General features: G+C 40.4%; 1 protein-coding gene across 4 annotated transcripts in view; it reads right to left on the reverse strand.

Annotated features, from left to right (window-relative positions):
* The window catches only part of Sap47 (Synapse-associated protein 47kD), a 239,340-nt gene that overhangs the window by 212,161 nt on the left and 2,730 nt on the right, over positions 1-24,449 (reverse strand). For all 4 annotated transcript variants that reach the window (XM_075371806.1, XM_075371808.1, XM_075371805.1 and 1 more), the window contains exon 2: positions 19,972-20,187. In XM_075371806.1, coding sequence (XP_075227921.1) covers positions 19,972-20,187 — 216 coding nt within the window. The remainder of the gene's footprint in view (positions 1-19,971; positions 20,188-24,449) is intronic.

Here is a 24,449-nt window from a genome sequence, read left to right on the forward strand (position 1 = left end):
TCTCTGCTCGTGTACAAAAAGCCTTTATTGGAACTTCGAAACCGGCATCCATCTATGGACTACACAAATGTTTACATGCACATGTTGGAATACGGTAGTCGTCTAGAAGGAGCGAGATGCTGTAAGGTGATCACGGAACGAACTATTTCGATCAGGTCGCCAAAAACGTTGTACCGCTTAGCGTTATCATACGGTAGAAAATGTTTTGTGGACACGGCTTACGGAGTACAATTTACCGACGACGTACCGGAAACATTACCGATAAGACGAGGAGGATAACCGTTCGACATCGTGAACAACAGAGCGCAGGCGCTCTTTTCTGGCGAGTTTCTAAACGAAGCGCTACCTACGTTGCGATTATACGCCGATTCGTTCGGATTGAGGTACAACGAACGACGCGAACTGTTTGAAATCCAAAACGAAGATCTGCTGCGAAAGTGGTGCGAATATGCAGGAGCGAAATCGGACGAATTTTTGTTGTTGAATGCAATCTGTTGCATTTACATTCGGAAGGTGACCGTCATTCGATCAGACGACTTTCCACACGGTACTTGACAAAGGTACCACAACGCGATCACTCAACGGTTGTGAATATTCCGCTGTGGGTTGGAAATGTAAAAAGGGCTGTTGTCTTTAAAGACACAAGCATGAAACTCATGATACCGTCTATCGATCAGGGGGCGACACAATATTACCGCGAATTGTGCAATACCAATCGTCGTCCGGTGAGAATGAATGGTTCGTTAATCGATGTTATACGTTTCGTTCGCAGAACCAAAAAACATGCAGTGTTCTTTAGATCGGTGGAACTAGGATGGTGATGTGATCGACTGTTTTCCGATCATTCGTAACCACGATGTCGAACAAGAACGAGGTCGATATGCCATCCTCGTCGTCTTCATTGTCGTCTGCGAAGTTAGTAATGGAAATCGATAGAATACGAGATTCGATTAAACGAAAACATCGCGCTATTACGCAAGGAATAACAAAATTGGAACAAGTTATTGAAAAGCAATTTAAGCCTATTGTCGAACCGCTCCGAGAACTTAATCAATCGTTTAAAAAAAAGTACGATGTTAAAAAAGAACAAGAAGAGAATGCAAATGGAGTGGTTGAAAAGGAGGAGGTGGTGGAAGAGACACCGACAGTTATGAGAAGACTCTTTAAAACACCGACGTCGGAAAAACAGTTCGTGAAACCTGTAGACCCGTCGACACCGAAAACGATGGGGTTTCGTGCAAAACATTTCTTGGATCTTACCGTAACGGATAAAGGTAAAAAAATAGACAACGTCTACGGAGTTAAAAACATTGACGATCAATGGATGATCGGAACAAAACAACTCCAGTTCAAAGGAAATAAAATAGTTATCAACAACAAAACGTATAGCGGTTCCAAAGGTTTATACCAATTGATTTTTTTGAATGAGCCTGTAGATTATACAAACAAAGATTTAAATAACTATAAGAAAATATTAGAAACTACCGAGGCGCATAAAAGTCAAAATACCGGTCGCATAATTTCCAGTCGATCGTTAAAGTACAAGAATATTATCAAAAGACTGTTTCCTCGTACGCATCGTTCGTCGGAAAGCGGTCATGACGACGAAAGTCCAATAACCGGATCGGGTCTGTTGATGAGAGCGAAGAAAACGGTTAGACCGGATTACGTTTACTGGGACGATCCGAATGAACTGTGCGATAGACTGCGACTTTTATTGGCTTCGAAACGTGCGGGTCATACCGGTCATAATAACGAAATAGTTTCGATCATAGAAGAACTACAAGAAGGCGGATACATAAAGGAGAGTAGTACAGGGAACTTTTTATTTTAAACAGTCTGAATATGAGTATCGACAAGTTCGGTCGTTCTCGGGTTGGGAGTGCAACCGCCCAACCACCACCAACTCGGATTGTCGAAACGTTTGACAAAACCGCCGATGGAGATTTCGATATCAAAAAAAGACGTTTGTGCAACGTCGGACCGGCTGTTGAAGATGATGATGGTGCAAAAATCGGTCACGTTAAGAAAATGTTCGTAAAGCAAAGCGAGTTGAATAATAAATACTTACCAACGGTTTCACCGATGGACAACAACGCACTCTCCTTTTCAAAGAGGCGATTGTGCGATATCGCCGATCCAATTGTAAAAACAGACGCCGTAACTGTCAACTATTTACGGAAAAACCTTTTCGGTAAAAAGGAGACAATTAACGCGAGAGGGTGCGTTATCGCAAATGCTGGTGCACCAATTAATAGCACGGATCTCACTACAAGTCATACGTAGACAAAGTGACAAATGGGATTTTTACGAGTAAAGACGGTGTTGTGGATATCCAAAAAAGTGTTATAACAAACGCCAAGGCACCTGTTCAGTTGACTGACCTCGCGACTACAGGATATGTCGATCTAATGAGGGGTCAATTGAAGAAAACGTTGGTGGAAGAGTACGTAATGCATAGCGATCTAAATCGTGTATTCTTAGCGAAGAGTTTTAAAGATGATGACAACGCAATTAATTATCAAAATAAGCGATTATGTAGAGTCTGTGATCCTGTCGAAAAGACGGACGTCGCAACAAAGTCCTACGTGGACGATATGGAATTACATATACAAAAATTGATTACTGCGACTAAGGGATATATCGATGACACACTATTTAGGTTCTACAAATTTCTATTAAGCATTAACGACAACGCTAACAGAAACTTAAATCAACAAACGCTTGAGTGTACTAACCGCTGACAATCATCACCAAAGCGATTCTGCAAACACAGATCTAAGTAGTAAAGATACAATAGAGAACGAGGATGTGACAAAAAATATGGTGCGTCCACCGATCACTGATAAGACATTGAAGAATGAAGATGTTAATAAAAATATGATATGTCCCCCGGTCTCGGATGATGTGAATAAAAATATGGTACGATTGCCGAACACGGATCCAATGTAAGATGGTGGAATGTAGTTAACAAGCTCATTGTCAGTCCGACATGGCAAGAGTGAGGAGGTCAAAACGTTCTTCTCCTGTTCGAAAGGGTAAGGTGAGAAGATCTAAAAGAATAGCCAGTCTTAAACGAGGCGGTGGACTGTTAACAACTCTAAAAGCAAGAGCTGCAGGAGCGTTGGGATCTTATATTGGCGATAAAGCATTAACAGGCGTCAAAAAGGTTGTGGGTACAGTTGTAAATAAAGGGATCGATTTACTACCAATAGTTACATATTCCGGGATATCAGTACTGCGGACCGGGAACGAATTTAAAAAAACGATTAAAGAGAAACGATCCCGGTGTAAACAAGTTGGACGCCGCTTGTAAAGAACACGATATCGCATACGCAACGTACAGCGATAACGAAAGAAGAGCGGCAGCAGATCGTAAATTAGCCGATAGCGCTTGGGAAAGAGGTAAAGCTAAGGATTCGAGTATCGCGGAAAAAGCTACGACATTGGCGGTTACAAACGCAATGAAATTAAAAGCAAAGTTCGGCGGTGGAAGAGTACGAAGACGAAGAAGACGAACAAAAAGGAATAATATAAAACGCCTTGTCGAAATGATGAAACAAAAAGCGGGCGCTGCAGGGCAGGGATATTACCTTAAGCCCTACCCTTTGACCGGATCGGGGATGGGCGGTAAAAAAAACGTCGTCGTCGTCGTCTCCAATAAAGGGAATACCAGTGCGACCGCTATCGAACATAGAACTAATGTGGTACGCGAGAAGACTAAATATAGCAGATTTTAGAGGGGTCTTCATGTTGGACGCATTACCCACACAACCGAAGACTAATGAAACTGCGATTGTTAATCTTGACCGCAGTACCGGTCATGGAACACACTGGGTATGTTATAGAAAACGTGGACAGATGGTGGACTATTTCGATAGTTTCGGTAATCTGCGACCACCTAACGAACTGATGCGTTATTTTCCACTCGATTCGATTATAAATTTCAATTGTAACGCCAGACAGAATATAAACACGGTTATCTGCGGTCATTTATGTCTTGAATTTCTCAGTCGTGATTTGTCAGCCTGCAGGTAAACATGTTCTGCATAAGTGGAAATACGTCGTTCTTACACGCTACATTCTTTCCGTCATTGGATTTGTCTGATGGCGAATGGGAATTGGCGTTGATAAAATTAACCACATACAACTCGCTTCCAAATGTCGAAGAGGGAATCAACAACACACTTACTGTTGTACCAAAGAAACCTCAAAAACCGATTAAGCTGACACTAGCAACCGGATCGTACGAATAGGATGATATCGCCAAACGCTTGAGCGATGAACTCAAAGACAATAGCAAAAAAATTTACTTATGCGTCCGAATAACAACACGTTAAAATGCGAACTTAAATGCAGTGCCGCGATCGATTTGACATCAACGAATAGTTTGGCACCGTTGGGGTTCGAGAAAACTAATCTGACGGCGAATATATAACACGAGTCATCGAACCCAGTCGCCATTAACAACGTGAACACCGTACGGGTCGAATGCAACCTTATACGAGGCTCCTATACGAACGGATCAGAGAGACACGTGTTGCACGAATTCACGCTAAGCGTACCGCCTGGTTTCAAAATAATCGAATCGCCGAAGAATATAATCTATCTACCGGTGAATACGAAGAGCTTAGACGAGAGCGCCATAAACTTTACCGATCAAGAAGGAAAACCGATAAACTTTCGCGGTGAAACCGTTACGGTGAGATTGCATTTACAAAGGAAAACGAAGTAAAAGGAAAGCCAATAAATGGGATAATTTATATTGTATATTACCTATACAATAGCGCTGGTAATAGTAGCGAAACGTCACGCAAACCGATCAGTCTACGTGCAAACACCAAAGCGTTAACATCGCGTAACATGTTGTTTCTTCGAAAACTTGGTTTTACAGTTTTGGTGAATCGTAATGGCAGCGATAGGAGCGAATATGTTGGACGTCGGTGAAAGTGATTCGTTCGACAACACGATCATACAGTACGAATATCATACCCACCTACCGTACGCTTTGTCGACTTACAACAACAACGATGAAATCCGGATTCCGATACACCAACAAGATGTGACAACGTTACCGCATAAAAGCTATTTGATGGTCGAAGGTGCGTTAACTACTAAAGCAGGCGATAAAAAGGCAACGGAATAGTGTTTAACAAACAACGCGATACCGTTTCTCTTCGAGGAGATATTATACGAGATAAACAGGGCGGAAATGTGTCGCGTACAAAAGTTAGGAATAACGACAACGATAAAGAATATTCTTTCGTTGCGTAAAAGCGAAGAAAATATTTTAGAAAATTTCGGGTGAAAGTTCAAAGCTTAGGAAAAGTTCGATTTAGATGAAACCACTGGAAGATTTTGTTTCTACGTACCGCTGCGTATGCTGATGGGTTTCGCCGAAGACTACAAACACATAATATTGAACGTCAAACAAGAATTTGTCTTGCTTAGATCTTCCAGCGATGTGAACGTATTAGTGTCTTCCAAAGAGGCACCTGATTCCAAGTTGAAAGTGACTAAGATAGCGTGGAAAATTCCGTATGTTCACGTTGCCGATACGATGCGATTGCAATTGTTGAAGGTCGTAGAACGAGATAGACCGTTAGCGACTGCTTTTCGTACATGGCAGAACCACGAATATCCAGCTCTACCACAAACAAACATACATTCATGGACGAAAAAAACATGTGCGCAAACGGAGTAACCGAGATACGTGATATTCGGTTTACAGACGGACAGAAAGGATAAAGCTACAAAATCATTGACGCTCTTCGATATGTGCGAGTTGGTAAACGTTCGTCTGTATTTGAATTCGCAGTACTATCCGTACGACAATCTACAGGGAGATGTGAATATGATGTATGAAATGTTCGCCAGCTTTCGGTCCGCCTATTATAACAAACCGGAGGACGAATGTCCCGCTTACGGTTTGGCGGATTTCAAGACCAGTGTACCGTTAATAGTTATCAACTGTTCCCGTCAGAACGAATCGCTTAAAAAAGGAACAGTAGATGTACGTATCGATTTCGATACCAAAAACAATATACCAGCCAATACGACTGCCTACTGTCTCATTATACATGATAGCATCGTCACATACACTCCGCTCACTGGAATAGTGAAAAAACTTATGTAATGCGGGAGGTATTTGAGATCGATCAATTAGGTGGCAGACGGGGAGAGGAACGTAAAAAGCAAATATTGTCAACGTGGCGACAGTTTACGAAATGGCTGATAACATTTAGTGTATTTAAAACGGGTATTGCAGTTGGAATAATCGTAACACTGATACTGGGCGACTTTTCGCATGAATCTTGTACAACGATGAAACAGATACGGTGTAGAGTGACTTTTTCTGCACAATCGCCGGTTAACATACCGTTAGTATGGTGTAGTTCATCGTCTGTGGAGGTTTTGTCCATTTTTTACAACGCTAAAGTATCACCATCATCTTCAAAAAACGTGTCTGCTGGCGTAGTTAGCAACAACACTACATCGTCACCTTCAGAAAAAGCAATAGTGTTCCCAAAGGTAAACATCGACAAAACCGCATTGAAGAGGAAAACCATAGTGAATGTAAAATCATCATTACCTTCAGCGAAGACAACAGTGTTACCAAAGGTAAACGCTACCAATATCTCATAACCTAACATAACGTTACATGCACATGATGATGCTGACTATGATGGTCCTTTAAACGAGGAAGAAGAACAGGTGGAGGGGGTAACCCCCACCACTTCTACTTTGAAAGTATAAAAAGACTTAATCCGACTGCGTACACAAATCAGTAGTTGTTGAGGATCCGTCATGGAAGGAAGTGGTGTTTATTCGCCAGACGACGTTCAATCGTTTCTATTCATGAACGATTTTTTGCACAACATCGATCACCATCCTGAAGTTACGAAACCGACTGAGAAGGAGGTTAAATCAAAACCAACGAAGATCCGCAAAAGGAGAAATCCGCGTAAAAAGTCTTATGATAAACCTTCTTCAGTTGAACACACGATCACAAAGACCAAGACCAATAAGAAGCAGAAGAAGAAGGACAAAAAGAAGGTGGGTAAGGTGGAGGAGAACGAAGGGATATCCCCCACCAACATTGTGATTTCATAGACATCGTCGGTGGTTACATATCGCCATCCTCATACACGGATGAGCGATCGTCATGGAAGGAAATATCGAGTATCACGGCTTTCTCGGCAAACGAGGTGAGTTTATAGTTAAAGAACTTGCTGTTGTCGGTGATGGAAACTATATGATTCTTCACTTTCGATCACCGTACCCAAAGTCTGAGTTGATATCTAAATACAAACGGATGGCCGGATGGTTGTAGAGGAATTTTCACAAAATCGATTGGAATTACGGCGAAGTCGTATACAACGACGATATCATGAAGGCGTTATGTTCGCAGTTTTCCACAATACACACCAAAGGGCTGGAGAAAGTGGAATTTTTGCGACGGTTTCATAACGATGTTCGTCAGATACCGGACGGCGCACCGAAACCGAATTCAAATTATATCGTAAATTGTCCGTACCACACGCACAAGGAGAGTGGAAAATGTGCGTTACAAACCGGTTGTATCTACATGGAGTGGTTGAAGATGTGTAAAAAGCCGTTGGATCTGGTGAGAGAAGCCGATCGATTGCGATCGTTTGCGAACACAAACGCGGAAAACAAAGAGGAATTGGCAAAAAACGGTTATTACTATTCCTTCACAAAATTGTGTGTAAAATGTTGTTGGTGTAACGAAAGGATGGATGTGCATCACCACTCAACTCGTTGTCAAAACTGCATCAAGGAAAACGTACCGCTTTCGTTTGAACATGCTGTTCCACGTCGAGTACCGCTGTAGAGCTCAGTCTGCTGCAAGATGTTGATGAATCAATATCTTTGTTTAGAGATCTCAATTATAGTTATTGCCTTCCATCTTGGATTTATGCAAGGAATATTATTTATGCTTGCACTGAATCACTTGCAAACATTTACAAAAAAAATATAAAAAAAGATTCGAGTGTTTTACAGTAGGCCTATTGGGGAGAGATTTCACTCATGTAAAAAAAAAAATCTCAACGCGCCACGGTTGCTACCTCCACCACCGGTGGGTAGTGTGGAAACGTAACCGTTTCTTTAAATTTAAAATAACAAGCGGGAAATAACAGGAAGTACAGTCCATAACAGTCGCACTGATAAGGTATATATATTTGTCGCTCTGCTCACTACAACATTCATTCCACAACACCGCTGCACATCAGACGAACATGGGTGAGAGAACATCAACATCATTCGAACTTGCTAAAGCAAGAGTGGTTACCAGTATTAGAAACTTGGTGCGCAGTATCTCCAGTGTGAAGGGTGGAGATGTACCCTTTTTAGAATCGCTTAGTGAGGCATTAAGAAATGTGAAATGTGCAGTAGAACGAGGTGTATACGGGATGAAGATTTGACCAGTACACTGCGATGTAAAATATGTCTGATTGCACGTGTAGGAGCAACGATACTACCGTGTGGTCACACATTCTGCATAGATTGTGTACGGTATTTAATACAACACAACCTTCCATGTGGGATGTGTAGACAAGCGGTGACTGGCTATATAAAAATCTATTTCAACTAGTCATCTCTCCGTCTTTCCCAAACTGTCCTTTTCAGGACAACAACACATTACACAAACAACACAAAATTACACGCGTAGACAAAATAAAAAACACTTTAAACCCCCATACAATGAATTGTAACTAATTATTGTTTTTTAATTTAAAAAAAACGATATTTATTTACATTTATTGAATGTAGTGGTTCCAAGGCCGGTGATACGATTTGATATTGGATTTATCCACTATCAATTGTGTTACAAATGGTGAGGAGAGTGTTTTATAGTAAACCTATTGCATTTTTTTCTCCTTAAAAGTCCTTCCGATGTGTAATTCCATCCGCAGTTTAGCGATGGACGTTGACATAGCCGCATCGGTGTGGACGATTAGATTTTTTCCGAATCGCCGCGTAAGAACGTTGCGTCATCTTATGAAACTTACAATTGCTGCGTTTCCTCACGCAACAAGTATTACCGCAGACATACACCGTTTCAATACGGTTAGAGTGGTTTTCAATTACGACGCCACTTACGCTGAACTTCACGACGGTTTACAAGAATATTTAGACAGTTTATTTAGATACTGTAGACGGCTTGTGTAGACATTATATTCACTATAGTGACGACCCGATATAGTAGCGATGAAAACGTTTAGCGATTCGGTAAACGAATTGAGGTTTATTGCATGTATATTTGCAAATATTGTTTTATGATGCTTACCAGCCACTACTATGTTAATGATGAAATACATGCTTTCGATTGTAAGAAATTCGTCTATTGCGGTCGTGGTCTACCCAATATTTATGTTCGTGCGAATTGATTATTGAAAATGTGAAAAGAATGCACGCTATGGTACGTGCAAATAAATACGAAGTGTTATGGGAAAGTCCGTTCGCCTGTACAGTTATCGATAGTAACGAACTCTATCGGTTGTTTTGCAAAATTGTCGTGGAAATAGGGGGTAAGAAGGTAAATCACAATTGCAATTGCCATTCGAGTGTGAGCACTGCGAATGTTAAGATGGACACCGTAGCATTTATTAACGTTTTCAACGATGAATATTGTTTTCTAAAGAAGATACCGTTCAAGAGGTTGACCGATCTTGATATCGGTGTGAGCTACGTACAGTTGGAAATGAGAAAAATATTTACTCAATACGGCGAACTCCGTATTTGCGTAATATTGTTCGACAGCAAAACGGATGAACCGGACAGCTTTCAAACCTTATTACCAAAGACGTATACAAACAGATTTACCGACGATGAATTGATCGTTGTAAAAAATCATTCGATGAAATTAACTTATTATGGAAAGAAAAAACTCGCCAACGGTGACGTTGAAGAGTTCAACGAGGATATAAAAATAAGTTTGTAAAATTTTGCACGAGTGTTTGTAGGCCTATTGGGGAGAGATATCACTCACATAAAAAAAATCTCAACGCTCTGCAGTTGCTACCTCTTGGGTGGTGTGGAAACGCAACTCGAACAAATGTATTTTTTGTGGTGGTGGTAAAGGTTTTTAAGAGACTTATAAAATTTCTCTCATCCTCTTACAACGCGAATGTACCTTTACTCGAGAGGCTTTAAATCAATTAAATTCTTAAATGTACATAATTATAATTTTCTGTAACAGTCTTTTTTGCTTTATTCTTTTTTTTCTTTATACGTCTTCGGTATTGATTATTATTATTGTTTGTTAAAGTTTGTAAATACTGAAAAATCTCACCTATATTTGGATCGATATTTTCTTTATTATCGTACTCTATGTCGTACAATATAAATTGCTAGTCGGTAACAAGATCCATTGTGAATAGAGTTCAGTGGACCGTCTCTCAGTGAACGTGATAAAAGTATTTTTTAATTGATACAACTGAACGCAAGTTATAGATAAGAAATTAAAATAAATACGATTCGTGGAATTATTTATCGTGTCGAAAAGAACAAAAAAAATAATTGGCTTGTGGTTTGGAAAGAAAAAAATTATTTATCGCGTTGATAAGGAAAAAAAAAATTGGCTCGACCGGATGTGGGTAGTAGATAAGAAATTAAAAATAGATACAATTCGTGGAATTATTTATCGTGACGATAAGAATAAAAAATTATTTATCGCTTCGATAAGAAAAAATAATTGGCTCGACCGGATGTGGTTACTAGATAAGAAATTAAACTAAATACAATTCGTGCAATTATTTATCGCTTTGATAAAAAATTAAAATTAATATTATTCGTCGATTCTTGGAATACCGAATGCGGATGTTGATAAGCAGATTTGTGGGTATAAACAGCCATTCGTAACCGTCCTAGTCTCATTCTAGACCTAACGTTTGAAGAAATAACAACAGCATAATGACTGACGGTAGAAACAATTTTATTCACCAATTGAATAAGCGTCTGGTGTCAACCAACCTAGAAACGAAGAGCGTTGATGATCTAACAATTGGGAAACCGTACGAGGTTGTATGATTGAGAAAAATTGCAACGCGGTATGGAAAAAGTATCGTGTGTCGTTTACGCGATGGTGAGGAAACGACGTTCAATGTTTACTTGCCGAGAAGGTTTGCGGAAACACTGAAAGACGACGAATTTGACACAATAATGGAAATTTAACTTAAACTCGTCTTCAAAGGACGCATCGGAAAAGCCTTCGATGTGGTATTCGAATAATACCAGGTAGCTATTCAAACTGTCCTTTTCAGGACAACAACACAAAATTACACATACATACACAAAACAAAAAACACTTTAAACCCCCATCAATAAATTTGTAACTAATTATTGTTTTTTTTAAACAAACAAAAAAAACGATATTTTTTTACATTTATTGAATGTAGTGGTTCCAAGGCCCGCGACATGATGTGGTAATAGATTTATCTACTATCAGATTATGTTGCAAATGGTGAGGAGAGTGTTTAAACAAAAACGATCTTAGTTCTTTGTTTTTAAAATTTCTCGCGAGGGGCGTCTTAGTCGTCTGCTAACGACAATAAATTTATTCGTACTTCTGCATTTGGTGTGAACGGTTGAACATCGGGAAAATGAATATTTCATTGTGTGTACAGATTTTGTGTTGCATTATAACTACTGTAGAGTGTCACCATTCGTTATTCTACGAAACGTATATGCAAACGTTAGCTTTTCGGTGTAAAATATTGCAACAAAGATCCGTACCGGTAATGAGTCTTTCGAAAGATTTAAATTCCAAAGATTTATTTTCAGACCGGTTTATGTCGTTCTACATCGTTGTGATATAGGTTCGGGTTGTTGCCAGAGTCCTGAATTCGTATGCCACCAGATGTTAATGGTATCGAAAAGGTGATAGTCGAAATTAACATAGTATATTAATAACACTTTGAAAATGTATCATAGAAAAATTGTAGCTTCAAATCATACAAAATGCACTTGTCAGGATATCACCATACCTATCAGATGAATTTTTGTCGAATTGTGGAGGGGAGGTTGTGACATTCTGATTCGTTGATAGCAGGGTGTGGTAGTTGTGGTGGTGGGGAGGAGCTTATAAATACAGTGTAACTGAGTGAAGCCAGGTTATTCGTTGAGAAACTTTCGAGGTGTAAACATCATGATTCCTGTTAGAGAAGAAGATGTGCGCGTACGTGTTGGTGATCAACGTCTGACGCCTACGTGTTTTAAATTAAAACACAGTTACGCATATGTTATCGACTTAACTGAACATGATTTTGATAAAAACGGTGATAACTTGGCCATAAGAGTGGTTTTCAATGATGATGATTTCGGATATGGACGAAAATATTATTCCGAATTTGAATGCGGTGAACAAGCTATCGCACTTATTCACAGCAAAGAAGTACTGTTTTCTGGATTCTACGGTGACGACGGTAACGGCGTTCAAATTAAATCGTTCGTCAAATATGAATTTGAATGCGTCCGTGTTACACGATCTCAATACGTCCCATCGAAAAAAAAACGTACTCGCTGTAAACGTGTATGTTGCAAATGAAATAAGAAGAGTAACTTCTAATGTAGCGACGGACGGAGGACTTTTCTTCAGAGGTCGTGATGAGGTAGATTGTTCTGCCGATAGTTGTAACGATGATCCCCAACCGCTGTTGGTGGCGTACGACACAAATGAAAATTCAGAATTCGATTACGTTAAAACCAATCGATATATGAAAGGACATCACATCGCTTCTCTTTATTTTATTTTATACAAGAATACGAAACGCAAAGAAGAGGATAAAGAAAACCGTCAACGAATTTTTTAATTTCTACGATGTTTAAATAAGTCCTTTTAAGGACTACAACACATTACACAATCAACACAAAATTACACACATAGACAAAACAAAAAACACTTTAAACCCCCATACAATAAATCGTAACTAACTATTGTTTTTTTTTAAAAAAACGATATTTATTTACGTTTACTGTATGCAATGGTTCCAAGGCCCGTGACATGATATGATATTGGATTTATCCACTATCAATTGGTGAGGAGAGTGTTTAACAATTTTTTTAATTATTTTCAAAATAGAAGAAAGTGGTGCGATAGACATATGCTTGCAATATTACGTTTATGTATGCGAAACATTATTTCTTTACTTCTTTACAAGAGCGTGATGTTAAAACGACAAACGCAGATGATGAGTAGTGATAAACTTACACAAGAAGGCAGGTTTCGCATACATAAATTAGAGAGTTATCTTGGGATTTTTTTGTTTCACATAGATGTGCTTTCTTGTATAAGTTTATCATTACTCATCATCTGCATTTGTCGTTCATAACATCCCGGTCTTGTAAAGAAGTATCATGAAGTCGTTTCTTAAGATATATATAGTCGAGTGTTTTTTAGGCCTACTGGGGAGAGATATCACTCTAAAAAAATCTCAACGCACCGCGGTTGCTACCTCTGGGGTGGTGTGGAAATGCAACAACACTCGAAACCCCCATACAGTAATGTAAAACAATTTTTTTAGAAATAAAATTTAGTCGATCGGCATTACTGGATGAAGGTTCCCAGGCCTGCGGTGTAATCCGACGTCAGATTCACCATCTGTTGTCGAATTACACTTGCGAATGGTGAGGAGAGTGTTCCAACACATAATTTCATTTCATAACTTTTTTTATTTTACAGATCCAGACACAACCGGATTTAACCGGTTACAACAACTCAAGTCACTTTTGTATTAGTGACTCGATAATTATCAAAAAATTTCTTTATCGCATCCGCCCTTATTAGAGACGACGATCCGGTTCGCACGTACGCAATAACGGCTAGTGCGCATGCGCCGATTCGAATTCCAACGCTGCGATTGGTCAACCGGACAACTTTAGACAACGTCGGTCCCACAATTCTTCAGTCGAGCGCCGCATCTCGCACGGTAAACACATCTGCGTCAATCCGCTGACGCACGCACGCAAACACACGCGCAGCAGACACCGCCACCAACGCCTCCCGGTGCACGATCCACGACGAGAACCTCTCTCCTTCGCGGTAACGCCTCCCGACGCCATCGCCTGGACGACCAGGATCATCCTCGAGGTACAACTAATTTTTTTTTTATTCACTTGTGTGAATATATGTATGTGTGTGTGCGCGTGTGTGTGTACAGACTGATGTGACGTTAAAATTCACAGCTTACGTAGAACATTTTTCACTCATTACATCAGGGAGTCACCGCAGCCGATTGGTTTAAGGCGTCAGTCAGTCGTGTCCCGTCATGACCGGGTTCGAATCCTCTAGCCGACAGAATTTTTTTTCACTTTAAATATTATTTATTTATTTAATTCAAACCAACCGCCACACAACAGTGCTACCAACCTTTGAAATATTACTTCAATATATAACATTGCCAACACAAATTAAATCAAGTTGGCAACACTGACGGACTCTCGACACAAAATAAATCAAGTTGGCAACACTGACGGGGCACCGGCGCCAATGACGTCACGATCCAAGATGGCCGACCACCGCCATCTTGAATTAGTGACGTCAGAAGTGACGTTTCCAAGATGGCGGACGGCCACATCTTGGAATGACGTCACTTCCTCACGCCGTATCCCTATTTCCGTACTACTATCAACGTCTGACGCCTATTTATTTTAAATTAAAACACAGTTACGCATATGTTGTCGACTTAACTGAACACGATTTCGATAAAAACGGTGATAACCTATTGGTGAAGATAATTTTCAATGATAGCGATTTCGGATGTGGACGAAAATATTATTGCGAATTCGAATGCGGTGATAAAGCTATTGCACTTATAGACAGTAAAGAAGTGCTATTTTCCGGATTCTACGGTGAGGATGGTAACGTAAAGGCGTTCAAATTAAATCATTCGTCAAATATGAATTTGGACGCAAAGGTGTTACACGATCTCAATACGTCTCATAGAAAAAATAACGTACCCGCTGTAAACGTGTATGTTGCAAATGAAATAAGAAGAGTAACTTCTAATGTAGCGACGGACGGAGGACTTTTCTTCAGAGGTCGTGATGAGGTAGATTGTTCTGCCGATAGTTGTAACGATGATCCCCAACCGCTGTTGGTGGCGTACGACACAAATGAAAATTCAGAATTCGATTACGTTAAAACCAATCGATATATGAGAGGACGTCATATAGCTTCTTTTTATTTTATTTTATACAAGAATACGAAACGTAAACAAAAAGACGAAGAGGATAAATAAAAACGTCGTTCATCGAAACGAACTTTTTTAATTTAAACAGTTTTTCTTAAAAAAGTCCTTTTAAGGACTGCAACACAGTACACAAACAACACAAAATTACACACATACACAAAAAAAACACTTTAAACCCCCATACAATAAGTCGTAACTAACTATTGTTTTAAAACGATATTTATTTATGTTTATTGTATGCAGTGGTTTCAAGGCTTGTGACACGATATGATTGGATTTATCCACTATCAATTGTGTTACAAATGGTGAGGAGAGTATTTAACAAATTTTAGGTATTTTCAATAAAAACGGGAGTGGTACGATAGACATATGCATGCAAGTTTGCAATATTACGTATGTATGCGAAACATTATTTCTTTACTTCTTTACAGGAGCGTGATGATATAAACGACAAACGTAGATGATGAGTAATGATAAACTTGCACAAGAAGGCGGGTATCGTATACATAAATTAGAGAGTTATCTTTATTAAATGGAATTTTTTTTGTTTCACACAGATGTGCTTTCTTGTGCAAGTTTATCATTACTCATCATCTGCATTTGTCGTTCATAACATCCCGGTCTTGTAAAGAAGTATCATGAAGACGTTTCTTAAGATATATAGTCGAGTGTTTTGTAGACCTCTAGGGGAGATCACTTGTTAAAAAAAACCTCAATGCGCCGCGGTTGCTACCTCCTGGGTGGTGTGGAAATGCAACCATTTATTTTTTTATTTACAGATAATCAAGTATGTGTATATGTGTGAACCGATAATATGTATAAGGAAAAATAGTTGTTAAAAAATTGAGCGGATGTGTGGACAATAGATAGCAGGTTTTTTCCTGCTTTATAAGGAAAAGGTTATTTTTTGTTTTAAACGAAGTCGAGCGGATGTGAGGGGTGATAAGGATTTCAAAACATGTTCCTGCAGTTGATAAGCAGGTGTTTCTGCAATTTATTTTTGTTTTCCTGTTTATAAGGAAAAAAAGAGTCCCTCGTAGGCCGGACGGTTCGTCAGTCGAGCGCCGCATCGCGCACGGTAAACATCTCTCTCTACGTCGCTCCACTGACGCACGCACGCAAACACACCTGCAGCAGACACCGCCTCCCGGTGCACGATCTACGACGAGAATTTTGTCATCGTCGCCTCGACGACCAGGATCATCCTCAAGGAACGTCTTAAAAAACACGTTGGAAAGACTGCGGCCTACGGTGCCACCGACGTCACAATCAAGATGGCCGACCTAAAAAACAGGTTGGAAAGACTGCGAGCTACGGCGCCACCGACGTCACAATCAAAGATGTCCAAAGCATTGACGGCGAGCTGTCTGACGAACACTTAACACTTGGTCGTCCACCTCGAATGTCGGTAGCTCTTCTCTGTTTCCTGTTACTTCTTTTGACAGTAAACCTCCTGGTGTGCTGCTGCATTTTCCCCTTAATGGGTTGAGGCGGTTCCTCTGCCTTTGGATGCTGCCAGTCCACGGCTCTCTTTAACTGTCTACCAATGAGCAATTCACTTGGTGACGTGCCCGTCGCGGTGTTACTCCGATTTCTTAATGCAAACAGCACTCGTGGCACACTCTTATCCCAGATTAGATGTTGGACATCCTGCTCGAGGACTACTCTCAGTGTTTTCTTCACCTCCTCATTACGACGCTCCGCGGGATTCGCCCGTGGATGGTATACGGGTGTAGTACAGTGTGCAATGAGTCGTTGGCCGCATAACTTCTTCCACTTCCGGGACTGCAGTCCCGTTGTCTGTCAGGGCGGCAGCAGGATAGCCCCAGCGGCAAAACACTTCCTCCTCCAAATAGCTGAAGATGGTGTTCGTGTCAGCTCGAGGAACTAGTCTAGCCTCTACCAAGCGGGAAAACAGGTCAGTCGCCATCTCTAGGAACCCGTTGCCTCGTCTCGTTACTGATATGGACTCTTTAAGTCAACCGCACATGCTTCCAACAAGCTGTAAACCTTCGGGGTCACTGATTGTCTGGTGCAGAGTTTGGCCCTTGTATGTAGCGGGCGCATGCGTGGCACTCCCGTATGTACGGTCGAACGTCCTTCGTAAGGTCCTGCCAATCGTGGTATTGGCGGATCGCCCGCCATATCTCTTCTGCTCCAGGATGACCGGCTTCTGGAGCGTGGTGGTAGTGTCGAATGACAGCCGAGCGATTCCTGGGTGGAACGTACATCCCACTGGTCGAGGTCCTGCCCTAGTGCTGCGTTCTGCTGTCTATACGATGCTGTCTTCGTCCACTCTGAAGTGAGTGCCTGGGGCCGAATTTGGATCCTGGCGTTATAGTTGGCACTCTGGATCGGCTTCTTGTGCTTCCCGCACCTATTTGAAAAGGAAAGCGGCGACGACTTCTTCCAATCAGAGTTTAACCGCTTTCTTCTTGGCCGTGTTCAGTCGGAGTCTATCTTCATCCCGCACAATCTTAGTATTTTCTTCTTCAGTCGGTTCTCTTGACAACAGATATGGTAGTTCATTCTCCCAGCCAGGACAGTGCTCTAATATAAACTTAAAACGTTGAACCAATAAGGCCCAGCGAGCATATTTTATTTTCTGCCCGATGGTCTGCCTTAACAATGTCAAAGCCTTGTTGTCCGTTCTAAGGATGAAAGTTCGATCTTCGAGAAACGGTCGATACAGCGTTCGATTGCCCACACCAGGGCGAGATATTCGAGCTCATCGGAGCGATATTTCTTCTTTGCCTCTGAAAGCTTCGTCCTGGCGTACGAGATGACTCTTCGCTCGCCGTTCTCGGCTTGCTGGTAAAGCACATCTCCCCCAGCCCTCGCTGGCTGGTGTCGGTTTGCAAGACTGGGAAGCTCTGGATCCAGCCGAGATAACTTCAACGGTCTGCTGAAGGCCTGCCGAACAGCTTCGAAGGCTTGCTGTGCGGTATGTGTCCATTTCACGTGTTTCCCCCGCAGCAGGTCAGTCAGCGACACGGAAAGGTCTGAGAATCTTTTTGGGATATATTCTCGCAGCCAGTTACAGGTGCCAAGAAACGTCTGCAGCTCCTTTCTTGACCCAGACTTAGTCTTCGATGATGAGTCTTGTGTTCAATAATGGCACGTAGATGTTGCTGCTGCAGGATATTGCCCGTGGGTAATATTTCATGGCCCAAAAATGACACCTCGTCTCGGCTAAATTGGCATTTCTCCAAAGAGCACGTCAGGTGGTGAAGTTGTAGGCGTTCCAGAACTAAGTCTAGGTGGCGTAAGTGTTCTTCCCATCTACTGCTGTAAATAATAATGTCGTCCAGGTACACCAGGCAGAACTGGAGGAGGCTAGTGAGAACGTCATGCATTGGGTGCTGGAATGTGCTAGGTGCATTTTTAAAGCCGAACGCCATGACTCGGAAATGGTACTGGTCGCCATCTGCGACTGAAAAGGCTGTAAAACGTTTGGCTGATTTCTCCAAGGATATCTGCCAATAGCCACTTTTAAGGTCGATTTTCGAGAAGACGCGGGTGCTTCCCAAGTCTTTAACAGTCTCATTGATCAGTGGCAGTGATGAGTCCACATCTTCCGTAATGTCGTTCAGGCGCCGGAAGTCTACACAAAAACGTGGTGAAGAGTCCTTCTTCCTAACAATGACTACTGGAGAGTTGTAAGGCGATGTCGACGGCTCTAGCACCTCTTGCCTCAGCATCATTTCCATTTGCTGTCTTATAGTCCGTTTCATTTCTTCACTGTACCGGTACATCGGTAGGCGAAACGTCCAGCTTCCATCCCGAAGTCGGATCCCATGTACTGCTGACGAATTTGGTTGCAAGGGAGTGCTGGAAAATACTCCCTGGTGCCGCATCAACACCGTCTCCAATTTTGACTTTACCTCAGGGGGTGTTGTACTTTTCACTGCCGACCAGTCCAGTTTCGATGCCGCAGATTCGGGTCGATCGTGCCAAAAAATCTGTTTTGCGGGTTTCCCTATCCAGGTGGAGGCAGCCACAATTGTAGTCCAAAAGGGCTTGTTGTTCACTCAGCCAGTCATGTCCCAAGATTATTTCTTCCCAAAGCCCCGAAACTAGCGGAAGCGTTGTGGGAATTTTCGTGTCGCCGCAGAGAAGCTCTTTGCACCACTCCCGTGGTACGGCAGAAAGTAGAATTCAATGTCAGATCTATCTTGATGTCTGTGTTAGAACTGGCTTACCACGGTAACAGCTCAGCTCTTCCAAAGCTGAAATTGGCGACAGAATCTATGGCCGCTTTCGTGAGTCGTCCCGCTACTTCGACGGTGATTCTAGGGATGTCTGAGCCAAGTTGATTGAGGGCCCCGGTTGGCTCCACAGCCGGGACCCTTAGTCGTTTCCCTGCTGCGACTTCCGTATTGGGCACCCTGTGGAAGTGGCGCTCCAGGCAGTAATGACACCACGGAACCAAGCTGCTTCTACGTCGAGTTGCCTTGTCATTTATTCTAGCCACGGAAGTTTCCGGTTGAAGTTCACCTACTCTATCCAGAATATTTGCAATAATTATATAACTAAAATTACATAGGACGTCTCTATAGAGACAGTCCTATAGGCACCAATCACAGATAACAATAGGAGACATTGGGCTCTCAATAAAATATTTTTATAATATTTGTACCTCATTCGATAAGCCCGGACAAGTGAAGTATACAGCATTACAGCTTTGCATTCACCCTTATGTAAAACATGAATGATTCTGAAATTAAGTAATTGTAAGTAATAAAAAACTACTCACCTAGAATTATCATCTTCATCTGCTTTATCGACTGGTGATTCTTTTCTGTTTTCAGGAGCAGGATTTTCTGCAGCTGCATCAGGAGGAAGTGCAGTAGTTGTGTTATTAGATAATCCTGGTATAGCGCTACTTCCTCTTCCAAGCCAACTTGTCATTTGGGTTTTAACACTTCCCAAGTTACCAAGAACATCGAGTCGGCTGCCACCTTTGGTTGGGCTGAAAAAAATTGAATTTATACAAATTAAAAAAACTTATTTATATTCCTGAGAATATGTTCATAAAAATGTTGGTTAAGAATCTAACAGTCAATTAATTAGACGAATCAGTGTTACAAAGAACTGTTATGCCAAAACAAGACTGGAAAAATATTCAAATTTTCATTTAAACAGTGATAAGTCTGGTTATATTCACAATCCATGTAACAGATGAACAATTTTTATACTTTTATTATACAGATACTTTTATTATACTTTTATTTTTATAGAGATTATTTTGGATACTGATCCTAAACTGTTTAAAATGGGGAAAAACAGAGCCTATGAATGTAGGTTTGTACATAGTCGCAACAAAAATCACATAACCATATACAAATAAGAATGTAATTAAAAAAGTTACATCAATAAAATTGATGAAGTTCTTTAAGATGGTAAAAATTTTATAACTTTGGTTTTACTACAAAAGTACAGTATAGTTTCAAAAAAATTTATTTGGCACATCAGAAAAGGTTCCAGATTGAGTTATTAATTTTAAAACAGCAAAACAAATTATGTATTTAAAAAAGGGAAAATTAGACTGAAAGAATATGTATCTTTTTTTTTAAAGTAAAAATTTACTAATAATTTATCAACTCTTTCTACATTAATCTGACAGGCCTAAAGTTCTTTTTAAACATTGCAGGAAAAAAGATTTATCCTAATTTGCAGTAAAAGCCAAATCAATTTTAAATGTTCCTGGAATATAATTTAAATATAAGGAAAGAAGAGTAACTACAAGTGAAACAAAATTAACAAATGATCCATTAAAAAAAAATGCAATAAAATTTATTTATTAATCACAATTTATCAAAACTAAAATGGTTAAAAAATTAACAGGAAGTTAATTTTTACAACTGGGATTTTCGTAAAAATTTTCATTTCTGTAATAAAATAAAACTAGGCTGTAATGTTTAAGATCAGACACTGTAACTTTTTTCCAAAATAACTACATTAATAAAAGTCGGACTGAGGCTCCACAAGGTGCACCTGGATATATCCAGAACAAATAGGAGAAATTTGTCTGGCGAATGAATCTAAACAAACCTCACAGCTTCGTTTATCATCAAATCACACCTCGCTAGATCACATCTACAGCTGTAACTTGGGATCTAGTCCCACCGCAGATGACCCCTCCCTTAACAGTAACTATGAAAGGTCTTTTAAGAAATAGTCCACCAACTGAGCCAAGCAACACCAGAGTTCAGAGAAGGCAGCAATCGAATATGTTGGGCTGTCACTTAGAACAGCGATCGAAAGGATTAAAATGCTCCAACACTACACATGGACAAAAGTCCAAAATCAAACTAAAGAAAATCACCTACATTTCCATACACAATGCAAACTCACTCATACAGATTGGTAAACTAAAAATAACTAGCCTAATGAACCAACACAAAATTCTCATCATGGCTCTGCAGGAAATAAGACACACCGACAAGGATGCCATGGAATCTCAAGGATATAGACTCTACAAAGGTATACCTAGGAAGAGAGTGATGAAAAATGTCCCACAGTTTGAAACATCCTTTAGTCAGCCTAAAAATAATAAGCTCCATACAATAATTCAAATTACAATCCCCAGGAATCTCAACACTCACCCTAAAACCATCTAATAAAAATCTACACTATAATAAATGCTCATGCACCCACTAATAATAAAAATAACTATCCAAAAAACAATAAAGAAACAGAAACATTTTAGGATCTACTCAATCTGACTATAAATAGCATTACTAAAAACCATGTTAAACAATTAATAGGAGACTTCAATGCTCAACTAGGCAGAGAAAGAAGATACTGTGACATCATTGTTAAATGGCCTACCCAAAAGAAAACAAACCAAAATGGACAGACTCGTCGAAAGCACTACCTAATCTCAAAATTCACATATTTCAAGAGAATACTCAAAACTTAGAACCTTTTTTCCCCCTACTCCCCCGGGCCGGACATACAGTTAAGTAAAACTCAACCCATGGGGAGTGTCCTTTACTCTAAGGGGCCGCCCCACCTATTGTTAAGTCCAGCTTGGCAGGTCAGCCTTCCCGGTTGATCTTTTCATTCTTTACTGCCCACTCTGATTGGGTTGCTCCATTACTGGATTCCCCCCACCGGTATCAGGTCTATTCGTTTGTATCCGCTAACCTAGTCTCCTTTGGAGTCCTCAATCGATTATCGATACCGGCACGCCGGCTCTCCCGATTGGGGCTGTCCACCCAACCCTACATTAAAACCTTCTTCTTCTACCTTTTGTATCTTTGCGTCGAAGCACCTCCCTCGAGTATTCCTCCACTTTCCTCTAGTTACTCTGCAACGTCAGCATATAAGGGGCTATATCCTCCGTAATTACAAATTTACAATACCAGTCCAACTACATTGTTCAATTCATTCCTCACACTTTAAGAGGGTGTGCTCAACCAAGTCCCGTTCAGCACAATACATACAGTGAGGCGACTCCCTCCTCCCAATTCATGCAAATACACTTCAAAATTACCATGACCAAATAACATTTGCGTCAGGTAAAAACTCGTCTCACCAAACCTTCTATTATACCTTATTCTTAAATCGGGAATTAATCTCCTCGTCTACCCACCCTTGGCACCTAAGTTCCATCTCTCGTACCACACTCTTAGTGTTTCATTTCTACCTTCAGAACTGTCACCGCTTTCACACTTACGGACACGCTCAAGAACCAAAAGGTCTACGGGGGGGTCCCGGCCAGTACACATACCGCGTCATAAGAAGCCGTCCGTTATGCGCCACCACACCTAACAAGGCTCTTAGATGAATTGTCTTTAGTCTGATTTGGTTCCTCTGTATACCAACTGCATCCTTCCAAACAGGCGCGGCATATAGCATAATGGAAGAAACCGCCGACATAATGGCTCGACGTTTAGACACCCGTGGTGCAACCTGTTACGTCATCAGACGACTTAATGCCTTAAAGAGTCCTTTCAGTCCTTTCACAGTACTCCAAAACATGTTCGCTGAACCGCTTGGCTTGTCGATTGTAAACCAAGCTACTTCAACTTAAGGCTTTCTTTTATGCGGTGATTCCCGACCACCAACCTGATGGGATCAACGCTACGTTCCGCTGTTAAGAAAACATACCGATACTTATCAAGAGCAAGTTCCAGACCCTGGTCTCTCAACCATACATGGATCAAATCAAGCGCACCATTGCCCTGTGCAGGATCTCCTGCTCCGTCTTGCCACTAATCATAAGGACTAAATCATCCGCATAAGCAATTGACTGCGTACGCTGCGGCAACTGAACACCCAATATGTCGTAAAACAATGTCCCATAAGTGGGGGCCCAAACACTGAACCCTGTGGGACTCCTCAAAATCTGGAACCTGAAACACCCTTCCAAAGTCTCCGTCTTGAGCCATCTCTCATTTAAATAATCGCCGACTTGCTTAATCAGATTTATTTAAAATGCAATTAAAAGATTTTCTTTCACAGAAATATTACTTTTTGATGAATATTAAATAATACTAAAATATTTTTAAAACTTTCAATTTTCTACATCATGCTCTATGTATACATAAATTAGTGCTCAAATAATTTTCATTAACTCTTTCTGAACTGTGAATTATTTTGGCAGTTATTTCTTACGTTTACTCTTCAAATATTTACTTCAACGTGGGTTTTTACATCAGCACTTTAATCACATCTAACTAATTGTATACTTTGATGCTGCTGTAATGGAGGTATTACCATGATTAATCCAGATAAATGCTAGGGCAGTTCCTTTTTTCATATACAGATTCCTGACATGATATATAAATATATATTTTCTATATCTGAGATTCTTAATGCGAAGTCAACAAGTCATGTTCGTTGTTTTAGAAAATTCTATTGCAAATGTTTTTCTTCTAATCGTTTTAAGAACTCTTCATTCTTAACTTACAAACAAAATTTTCAATACTTTTTTCAAAAACGTTTGTTATTTTCTTTTCTGGTTTTTTCAGTGCCCAAGTTTAGGTACTATAAAATGGGATAAACAGAAACATGTTTAAGAAATTCTTTCTAATTCGTAGATCTACGCTTCATCTTAACAGACATCTTACTTGCAGTAGTCTGGTATTGATTTCTAAATAATTCCTGCATGCTTTTAATTACCTAAATAACAAAATTTTTATTATCCTTTTTTGCATTTTAAACAAATCTCTTTTATCGGTTGCTCTACAGGATTCAATAATTCTTCAATTGTAATATTTCTTG

This window comes from Lycorma delicatula, chromosome 7, assembly GCF_047948215.1.
Source record: "Lycorma delicatula isolate Av1 chromosome 7, ASM4794821v1, whole genome shotgun sequence".
Lineage (NCBI taxonomy): Eukaryota > Metazoa > Arthropoda > Insecta > Hemiptera > Fulgoridae > Lycorma > Lycorma delicatula.